This window comes from Pinus tabuliformis, chromosome 7 (assembly GCF_031772625.1).
Source record: "Pinus tabuliformis cultivar Carrire ecotype Pingquan chromosome 7, CPIR1, whole genome shotgun sequence".
Taxonomy (NCBI): Eukaryota; Viridiplantae; Streptophyta; class Pinopsida; order Pinales; family Pinaceae; genus Pinus; species Pinus tabuliformis.
In genome coordinates, this window is record NC_142293.1 from 61,086,467 (window position 1) to 61,097,518 (window position 11,052).

The 11,052-nt window shown below is 36.8% G+C and overlaps 1 protein-coding gene and 1 pseudogene across 1 annotated transcript; both read right to left on the minus strand.

The window, feature by feature from the left end:
- Positions 1 to 952: 952 nt before the first annotated feature.
- On the minus strand, positions 953 to 2,942 carry LOC149245204 (uncharacterized; annotated as a pseudogene).
- A 4,902-nt stretch (positions 2,943 to 7,844) lies between these two features.
- LOC149245205 (UDP-glycosyltransferase 86A1-like) lies at positions 7,845 to 9,670 on the minus strand. Its single transcript, XM_089455544.1, has 2 exons — positions 9,069 to 9,670; positions 7,845 to 8,970 (listed from the first exon to the last, which is right to left on the minus strand). The coding sequence occupies exons 1-2, from the start codon at positions 9,565 to 9,567 to the stop codon at positions 7,985 to 7,987; spliced, it is 1,485 nt and encodes a 494-aa protein (XP_089311670.1). The 5' UTR covers positions 9,568 to 9,670; the 3' UTR covers positions 7,845 to 7,984.
- Between the last annotated feature and the right edge of the window lie 1,382 nt (positions 9,671 to 11,052).

The window sequence follows — 11,052 nt, forward strand, 5'->3', positions numbered from 1 at the left end:
AAGGGATCTACTCGCCAACCAAACAAGTAGGGCCTAACCCCAAGGGCATCGAGGAGATTTAACCCCATGACCTCCCAACTCGTGAGGTTCTTAGCAATGGGAACTCGAACAATTGAACTAACCCTTGGGGCTTAAAGGAAAATACTTTTATTCTATAGAATTCTAGCAAAACATTTTAGAAAAAATGGAAATTTGAAAATATTTTTTTGGAAAATACATGGAATATTAGTCCATAGGTGAAAATTAGCTCCTAGAATTTTCCTTGTCCAACTCTCAAAGTTAGTTCCAATAAACATCTCCAATTCTAATATAGATTATGCACTTTATATTTCCGTGAAATGGGATTTTCTTTCTTGCAAGCTCCCACTCAATCCAACATTTATATTAAAAAAATCTTGCTAATGTTGGGTTGTTCAGAGGTTTTTTTCTCTAATCACTTTAGATATCTTTTCCTATAAGGGCACCAAAGCCAATTGTTTAGTCACTGTTAGGGGGATCAAGGGGGACAACGACGAATTTTATGAGCCACCCGCCTGGCGAGGGTTCAACGACAATGCCCCCAAAGCTAAAAATAGATGAAAATTTGCCTTGTAAAATATTTTAGTTTCATTATCAATCTAGGTCGTTCATTATGTAGATGATCTCACGGTAGAAGTTATGTTAATTTATGGTTTTTAGCCCTAGAAGGCAACCCCTCTGTTTATATGAGAGAATTGTATTGTGGATAGGTATTATTATTCTGAGTGAGAAAGAGAGAGGAGATTGTGTGAGAGTGTTGGACACCTAATCCTCTAAGGGTTGGTGTGGAAGCAGAACAACCAAAAGGAGTCCAAGAGATCACTTGGAAGATGAATCCAAGGGTCACACCATGTACTATAAATGTATATCATTTGTTAATAATAAATGTACTCTCCTGTTTATCATTCATATTCTGTTGCTACCATGTGTGTGTTTAACATGGTATCAGAGCGGGTGATCTCCTGCCCTGCTCAAGTATGAGCCACTTGTTTATGTGAGCTTTTTTTGTGGCCTTTATGTGCATGTCAGTCCTGCACCTCTACCCATAATCCTGAAATAGTAAAAATTGGCATCCTAGGTCTGCAAATTCAAATGTTTTATATCAGCCTGCATTGCCAGTATTCTCCTATTTCATTGCTGCGCAGAGAAACACTCCTTCACTCAGCGTTATTTGTGGCCATTTTTGTCCTGCCATTCTGAATCTGCTCATTCGTTTCACTCAACCATTTCTCTGTAATAATTCTGGTCAGCTTGTCAGCGCTCATTGGGTCAGCTTGTCAGCGTTATTTTCTCTGACACCAAAGGCACTAACTGTAGGTAAGTTTGCACGCTGAGAATTTACTAAAGAAAATGTATTTTGCATAAGGGGATTTCCCTGGCTTTTTTTCAATGGATTACAACTCACCCAGAACTAGAGCTTCTGTTAGGCGAACTAAGAAAATGACTGATTTCATGCTGCTGCAATCTTTGAGAGGTAACATAATTCATATCAGGAAAGTGTGCATTTGATATTATTTCTCTAGTATTTCCTTGAGCTTGCACTCTTGTTTCAGCCGCAACTCCACCATTAGGAAGTGTGCAAGAGTTCAACTTATTAAGAATGGAAAGAAGATTGCTGCTTTTGTTCCCAACGATGGTTGTTTGAACTACATTGAAGAAAATGATGAGGTGTTGATCGTTGGATTTGGGTGAAAGGGGCATGCCGTGGGAGATATTCCTGGAGTTAGGTTTAAATTTGTTAAGGTATCCGGTGTATCCTTGTTAGCACTATTCAAGGAGAAAGAGGAGAAGGCGAAGAGGTTGAGTGGGAGTCGGGAGATTCCCTGATTGATTTCAGCCATCAGAGTTCCACCCAGAAGACCGAAGATCCTGAGAGAGAAACATCCATTGCTCCGTTGAATAGACTGCTTGCCATTACTCGAAGGTGCCACTGTGCATTGTTTTTCAAAATAACCAGCATCTCCATCTTTTTCATGTCCATTGGGGAACGCAAACGCAAACACCATTGAGAATTCCGGGCACCTTAATTGCCGCGTATCTCTTCACATTCCCAATTAACTGGGTGCGGGTCTGGATTGACCTGTGGATTTTGACAAACTTTGCAACTCAATTTCTGAGTATAATCCCATGCACAGTCCTTTATACCGCTAAATTTGGCGGGTGAGGGGTCATTTCTGCTGTTGTATATGCGTTGTTCACCATTTTTGTCAATATCCGAAAATGAAGCACTAAGGTAGGAGCGATCTTCTGGAGCAAGATAAACACCAACATTGTACGATGAACCATTATTATGTATTCTACTATGGCTAAAACCATGAAGTTGCCAGAAAAGAATGGGGAACACTATCTACTCCATTAAACACCTCCATATGATCTTTCTTATTTGTGGATGTAGTAGACTCATTATCTAGGTTTACCGACTTGTCAAAATCCAGGATTGAATGTGGATCATGCTCCACTCTATTTAGCATTTGTGTACATTTAGTCTGGCCTCGAATGCTTTGGATAGCTGCAATCAACAACTTATCTCCAACAATCATTCTGACATTCCTTATGATGGTTTCTTTGCCAATTTTTCCTACCTTGTACTGAGCATAGAGGTGTTCCAATGTATTCATATAAGCCGGAGGTAGAGACTTTCTTATGACCAAGAACAACCTCGGAAACGACATGCTGGCAGCACTAGGAATTCACATTGATCCTTTTGCAGGTTCCTGCATCTTGCATTTTCTTCCTTCAACTGAAGCTGAAGAAGGGTGCATGTCATAAACAGAACCCTGGCGAGCAACTTCAACATCCTCCAGAGAGCTGCTGAAACTTTTGGGTACACCACAAATTCCTTGCTTTGCTTTTGATTTAGCGCAAAATTCATGCATTTGATGGGGAACCTTAAATCTCACAATGTACTGTGAAAGGTTGTGCATGGTTCATTGGTATCTTTCTATGAAGACTGTAATTTGGTATGGGTACGTTGGCTCACATATATGATGCATGGTTGTTGCGTTGCTGCTATTTAAATCATTGAAACATATAAAATCAAATTACAACGTTATTTTGGAGATAATTGGAGAAATATATCAAATTTTTTTGACTATTTTCGGCCCAACTCCACTTCTGTATCTTGGGATTTATTTCTAGTTGAAATCCTTAGAGGTCTTCAATTTTGCTGAGATAATGGCTAGAATCAATAATTTTTTAGAGCTATTGATCACATTAATGTTGTCTACTGTTGAAGACACGGTGAAGGTCAACAAAGACACTCTCTTTGACATCCAAACTTATCTGCAAAATGCACAAGAAAACATTGATTTTTTGCAGCTTGAATTTCAACTACAACAAGAAGAATTACAACAGTGGAGTCGTCATTTTGAACCTGTTTTTGTTCAGAACATTGAGACAACAACCCATCAGTAGCATGTCAATAATGTTATAGTTCATTCACATCTAGTACCCAATGAAGCAGCAGTTGTACATGCAGATGCAGAAATTCAGTCTGCACTTCCCAAGTCGGTCATCAGACCTTGGGAAGAGCTTGTCCACAACAAGCACAAAACTGGTCTAGGATATGACAAGGACGTGTCCTTTCATATTCCACACTACTCCAAACCAATCCAATTTCAATGTGTTAGATTTCTTCAGGACGGTTCATCTTCACTTGCTCCTCATGATAGTTCACTTCCCGCTCTTCCAGATTCTGCCCCTCTTCCACAGCAACAGATTGTGAAATGCCAACACTATCATCGAGTTGGCCATCTGAAAGATCACTGTTTTGATCTTCATCCATGTAAGCATTGTCATAAAACCACTCATTCTTCAAACAGATGCTTTAGAAGCAAACCTCCTGCAAGAACAAAGATTCGTCTTGGATGGATCGCTTCTTGGCAATGGGCATCAACAACCAATAAGATATTCTAGTCACATGTCAAAACTTGTTCTAGAGTATTGAACAGTCTTGCAGTTGAGTTTTCTCCATCATCTCACCTTGTATCTGACAGGGGGGGAAATGATAGTCATCTATAAGCTTCAAAGCCACATCAAGCGAGCCTGAGCCACAACCTACCATACCAATTTCAGAGTTCTAACTAGAGATAAAGATGCCCCTGAGCATACCTTCAGTTGGTGATACCTCTTCAAAGAATTGGGTACACTTCCTCTATCAGAAGATTTCAACTTCTTGCCAGTTTCGGAAGAGTTCCAGGAATTGCATTAAACATTCCAGAGTTGTTGGTCATCCTTAAACAATCATAGGTTGAGACTTCCCTTTTCAGGTTGAAGTTCTCCCTTTTATGCAGGGTGAGACCTCCCTTTCATGGTTGAAGGTTTCCCTCTTCAAAACATCAAAAGCACTTCCTCTAGCAGAAGACTTGAGCTTCATGCCAGACTTGGAAGAGTTCTGGGAACTGCAATAAGCGTCCCAGTGTTGGTGGTCATCCTTAAACCACCACCCTTTATACCAACATTTCAGAGAGCACATTCAGCCTAGTGCTGCCACGCACTTTTGCACATTTTGTATTACAACTCTCTTCCTGGACTCATACATAACCCTTCGGATTAAGGGGAGGAATGTTGGACACCTAATCCTCTAAGGGTTGGTGTGGAAGCTGAACAGCCAAAAGGAGTCCAAGAGACCACTTGGAATATGAATCCAAGGGTCACACCATGTACTATAAATGTATATTATTTGTTAATAATAAATGTACTCTCATGTTTATCATTCATATTCTGTTGCTGCCATGTGTGTGTTTAAGAGAGAGCGAAGAGGAAATTACAGCAGATTTATTGTAGGTTGTATCTGTTAATTTTGCTAGATAATATAAAAGGAATGGTTGACTATTTCTACGTGGACTTAGCCCAAAATTAGGTGAACCATGTATATTTATGTCTCTCTTGTTTTGTGCACTTTTTTGTTTGTATTTCCGCAATATTTTATGTATCATTGCTCCGTTAATTAATTTCTAATAACTAATGGCTTGGACCCAAGGTGATTGGAATTTGAGATCAAATGAAAGGAAACAAAGGTGTGTAATGCATGCCATACACTAATCAATGACAGTGGAATATGCAATTATCAAGTAAACACAATTGTAGTAATAAACAACAACAATTAGACAACAATTTCTTAAGAAAAAAGCCACACTCAAGAATGTTCAAGAGCCAATTTTGACCACATAACAATAGGTCAAGACTCACATAAATTAGTTTCCTTTAACTTTGTCACTCAATATAAAAACCTAAAAATTTATAAACTATTTATAATTTCCTAATTTTACATTCTAGAAACTACCAATAATTAAATAAATACTAGTTGCTACCTCACATTCACTGGCTATTAATTATTTCTTTATTTCCTATAATTATTCAACATTTACTCTTTATTATCATTCAACATTTATTATTTTCTACTACTTATTAATCATTACGTACTCTATTATTAATCATTACATACAAGTCTGGGCTGGTATTGGCAACACCATTGGGCATTACATTAAAACAAACACACAAAGACTCGAGGGACGAATTTTCACATTTGCAGGCATTTGTGTGGAAGTAGATCTCAACAAAGGCTTGCCAGACCGCATTCAACTGAATCACAAATAGTGGTGCTGGACACATATATTAGATTATGAAAATACAACATTTAGATGTAGAATCTGCCGGCAAATAGGACACCTACAAAATATGTGCCCTGAAGCCATAAAAGATATATTAAAAAAAGAAAACAGGGAAACAACCCAAGGGTTGGCAATTTCCCCCACCAGTCTGATGAGGAAGAGGAAGCTGATGTGGAACACCCCATATCCAATGAGAACAATCAGATGGACAAAGAACCAGAAGTACAACATATAAATCCACAAGATTCGATGGACTCATAGCCGGCAAAGATACCAAATACAATGGATACCAGTGGATCCAAATGACTACATACATCAGACAATTTTGATTCTGATAAGGACAACCCTCCACTTGAGGCTCCCACTTCGCTTGCACTTATATCTTTGATGCCGACTCAAGGGAAGTGGCTCAAAATCGAAAAGAAAAAAGAGAAAAAAACATGATTTTCTCCCCATTTATATATTATTTTTCTACTTTCATTGAATATGTGATGAACAATCATTGACTTGCTAATGTAATAATGTAATTTTGTTTTCATTAATAAAATTACAATTTTTCTTTGAATAAAAAAACTGTATAAAATAACATACCCATTTCATCCTTTTCCATAATTAATAAACATACCCATTTCGACCTTTCCCATAATTGATAGAAATATAAAGTAATCCATCCATAATAGCGTTTTGTCATCTCTAACCAATTTTAATTTTTAAATCATCTCCCAGGGTTTTCTTCACAAAAGACAAAAGAGGAACCCCGTAAAGATAGCTTGTGAAAAGTGATGGAAGATTCAGTGCGCACAATTGCGTTAACCGTCATAGAACCTACCCACACATACATATATATATATATATATATATATATATATATATTCGCTGCTTTGTCTTTTGTCAAGAAAAACCATCGGAAATGATTTAGAAATTAAAAAATAAGTCTGGTGAAAGGTAATGTACGATTCACTATGCACAATTACGTTAACAATTATATCCATACGTTAACAATTATGTCCATAATTGTGAACGCAATTGTGTATAGTTAATTGTACTTCACTTTTTACCTTACTTTTATTTTTTAATTTCTAAATTATTTTTAATTTTTTTTTCACAACAGAAAAAGAGGAAGAATATAAGAATATATATAGTAGGTTTATGATTGTTAAGACAATTAGTGAATTGTTCATCACTTTTCACTAGTGAATTGTGTCTAAAGCTTTATTTCATAGTTCAGTTTGATGTGTAATTTTTTTGGTTCATCATTACATTTGTTCATATTCACTTAAATATAATTTTTAAAAATAAAATAACTATAAGATAAGATAATTATATTTATGTCTAATTAATGACCACAAAGTAGGTCAAAGCCACTATTGAGTACGCTGATGTCCATAAAATGCGGGAAAACCAAACAATCCCCTATAAAAAATATAATGCATGAATATAAAAGGTACAATACAAGAATATAAAAGATACAATGTATGGAATTCCCTGACGTCTAAAGCTTTATTTCATAGTTCAGTTTGATGTGTAATTTTTTTGGTCCATCATTACATTTGTTCATATTCACTTAAATATAATTTTTAAAAATAAAATAACTATAAGATAAGATAATTATATTTATGTCTAATTAATGACCACAAAGTAGGTCAAAGCCACTATTGAGTACAATGATGTCCATAAAATGCGGGAAAACCAAACAATCCCCTATAAAAAATACAATGCATGAATATAAAAGGTACAATACAAGAATATAAAAGATACAATGTATGGAATTCCGTGACGAAGATGATCAGACTCATCTCGCTTAATATCTAAAACTGACTAAATAACACTGAAAAAAATTCCACAAATTTTTATTTTTTTTTTTTTGTAAGCTTCGGCGGGACCCACTCATTTTACAACCTCTCATTTTACTGACCTCATAAAAAACCAATAAAAAATACAAACTGTGCAGTAACAAAATATTTAAATAATATTAATTAATAAAAAAACTTCTACATAAAGAAATTAGATCCCATATTTAAAATAAATCTTATAACTAAACTATTCGATAAATAATTAATAAATTAAAAACATGATGTAAAGTCAACTATGGCAAGATAATTAGAAAAACTCAAATTCTATGATTGGAAGTCAGTTATGTAACGTAATATGTGAAAATGAAAAAGGACTCAAATTCCAACCTAAACACATATATCAAGAACAATTAAATGAACAAATTTACTGAAAATTTAGCCCTTAAAAGTGATGGCATTGAACCCATCAAATTTTGGATTGGACAACACTGTCTTGAAACCTTATTTTCAATCAGCATTTAAGGAAATAATATATTAAGTTACCCACATTTCCTAAAAACTCTACCCCTTCAGAGGATTACAATTTAACACATCACAATTTAGACCGGGTTTTGAAACCGTCTCTTGAATGAGTTTGGCCTTCAACCCATTCGCAACACTTTCCAAATTACTGGCAGAAGATCCTCCTTTCCTTACTGCTAACATCGCAATATCTCTGAGTTTCTCTGTTGCCCTTCTCATCTCCTTCCCTTCCACCAACCTCCTCACGTTTTCTGCTATTTCCTTCCTTCCAATAATCTTATCATTATCATCACCGCTTCTCAATCTCAGTCCAATCTTCCACTCATCAGCTATGAGTTTGCAGTTGGTGTGTTGCTCATTCCCAAGAGGGAATCCCAGCATGGGGATGCCCGAGGAGATACTCTCTAAAGTGGAGTTCCACCCGCAGTGGCTCAAAAACCCACCGATGGACGGATGAGAGAGCACCTTCAACTGTGAGCACCATGGAACAATCAGTCCTTGCTCTTTTGTTTCGCTCAGAAACCCCTCCGGCAGCACGGCGGAGACTTCAGCGGTCTCTTGGGTGGGATGTCTAAGCACCCACATAAAACTACATTCGCTCTCCTTGAGACCCATTGCTATTTCCTCTATTTGGCTTGCGGACACAGAGATTAAACTGCCGAACGAAACGTATATGACCGACTCGGGAGGCTTGCCGTCCAGCCATTTTGCGCAGTCCATCTCTACCCGCGAGCTCGTCCCCACAACGGAGTCACGAGGATCTGAGGGATCGAGGTAGACAGAAGGGAGCAATGGTCCGACACAGTATACACGCAATTTATCCCGCAAAGCCTCCACTGTTCGTCGTTCTAAGCCCTCAAACGAATTGGCCACAAGCCAATCCGCTTGTGTGACACTTCGTAAACAGCGATCAAGTATTGTGGCTGTTACAGGATTTGAAGTGGGTTTCAAACTCGTCGGAAGATCTGCATATAGAATAGGGATTACGCCTGGAATGTGGATTACCGGTCCCGCCTGAAGTTGGACTGCAAAACAACCGGAAGAACAAATCATCATTACAACATTCAGAAAAATAGAGAAATTACGCGTTGATTCCGTTTTGTGGCACTAAAAATATTATCACCTAATTCTGAATGATAAGAGAGGGAAAATATGGAAACGTTCTGCGTCCATAGGGAAACAGACAGCAATCCGAGCTTCTTGGCGAGAGGCACTGCCCAACCGAGAAATGTGTCGGCCACGATGCAGGAGATGGGCGTTACGTTGGATTGATGATGGAGATTGTTTATGAGCTCCTCCACATGGGCTTCCATGCTATCCAGCGACTGATAAAATTGGTTGATCTTATTCCATCTCTCGAACTCACTGGGCAGGCAATCGGGTATGGCCACCAGTCGAATGTGGAGGCCAAGATTTCGAGCGTGGGCGAACGCATCCACACCGGTGGATCCATAGGCGTGAGTGATGATTTGATGCCATGAATGTGTGAGGACAAATGTGATGGAAATGCCCATGGATGCAAGCTTCTTTGCGAGCTGCATCATGGGATTTATGTGGCCTTGCCCTGGTAACGGGACGACTATGGCGTGAACGCCACAATGGGCTTGAGCTTGAGCCTCCATATTGTTGTAGGGCAATACTTCCTTTCCACCCGGTATTCAATGTTCTGTGTTTCCAATCGACGGGCGGTGCATAAATTATTAAGATCTCACGAAGACGTGTTGTAATCACTTCACAACCAGAGATGCACCATTTGCGAGGACTCTTCAACCTAATTATGGAAGCACGCGCAGAGAAGTTATTTGATTGAACCGTGTCCTCTTTGAACACATGAACTTGAATCGAATCAAACTCTGTTGGACCAAATGAAACCCTACTCATAAATTTCCCAAACGTATGCATGAGTGCAGAACTGAAAATTCACGGGTATATGGTCATTTGTAGTCAGTCACGTGGGTTTTTTTGTTTTTGGTTTTTTTCAATTATGATGAGGTGGCATCATGATCTTTTAGGTGTCATGTGGTGGCATAATTTTTTGGTAAGATAGCTTCTTTTTCTTTTTTAAACAGTGTAACGTTTCATTATTTAATTAGTATGGTTACCAATGGGTTATACACTGTTCGCAATGGTTACTTATTAATCTTGGGTTTACTATAAATTTTATTTTAAAAATTTTAAATTAAAATTTTAAAAAATAATTTATAAATGTTAAAATATTTTTGTTTGCTTGATGGTTTGTTGCAATATTTATTTCTGGTTTTTTTCTCGTTAATAGCGCTTTCATTATCTTATATCTTTATTATTATGTCACTGCTCTATATTTAATATCTTTATTATTATTTCACTACTTTATAATGGATAAGATATATTAATTATTAAGAAAACATAAAAACTAAATATTATATTTTTGTCATTATAATTTCTTATTAAAAATACTTGAGTAAAGTTTTTCATATATTTTTTTACCATTTATTTATTATAAAATATTAAAATAATTTATTAAACTATTCAAATTAAATATTAGAATGGTTTATAAATCATTTAATTTAATTAATAGAATTTTTTATGAGATGGATAGTATTTGGTGTTCTAGGAATTGGTGGTTCTTGCACTCATTTAAGAGTTGAAACTTTAGCTCAAGCTTTCACGCAACAAATTCCTAGTAGTGAAAATGTGTAAAAAAACAAAGGCAGTGATATTACTATAGAAGTTAATGTGTAGATTCAAAATTGCTCATGAAATTTACTAAATCACAAGACTCAAAGCTACTCTACTAATCTATGGAAGTTAATTCACAATCTAAAACAAGAATCATAGACATGCAAAAGGAAACATCACACATGCACATAGATTTATTTAGGGGAAACCAACTGCTCAAAACCACTATATATATATATATATATATATATAGCATTAATCAAAGAATTTGGATGAATACAATATGTTTTCTCAGGCTTGAGCACAACCTGCACCTGTATCTTCTATCCCCTGGATGACTGACTAACTTTGGCCAACACTTACCCAATTTTCTAGACCTCCAAGCTCTTAATTCCTTGTGTTATTACTTGAGGAATTAGGTCCTTACTTAACAGGAATCTTCCTCCATT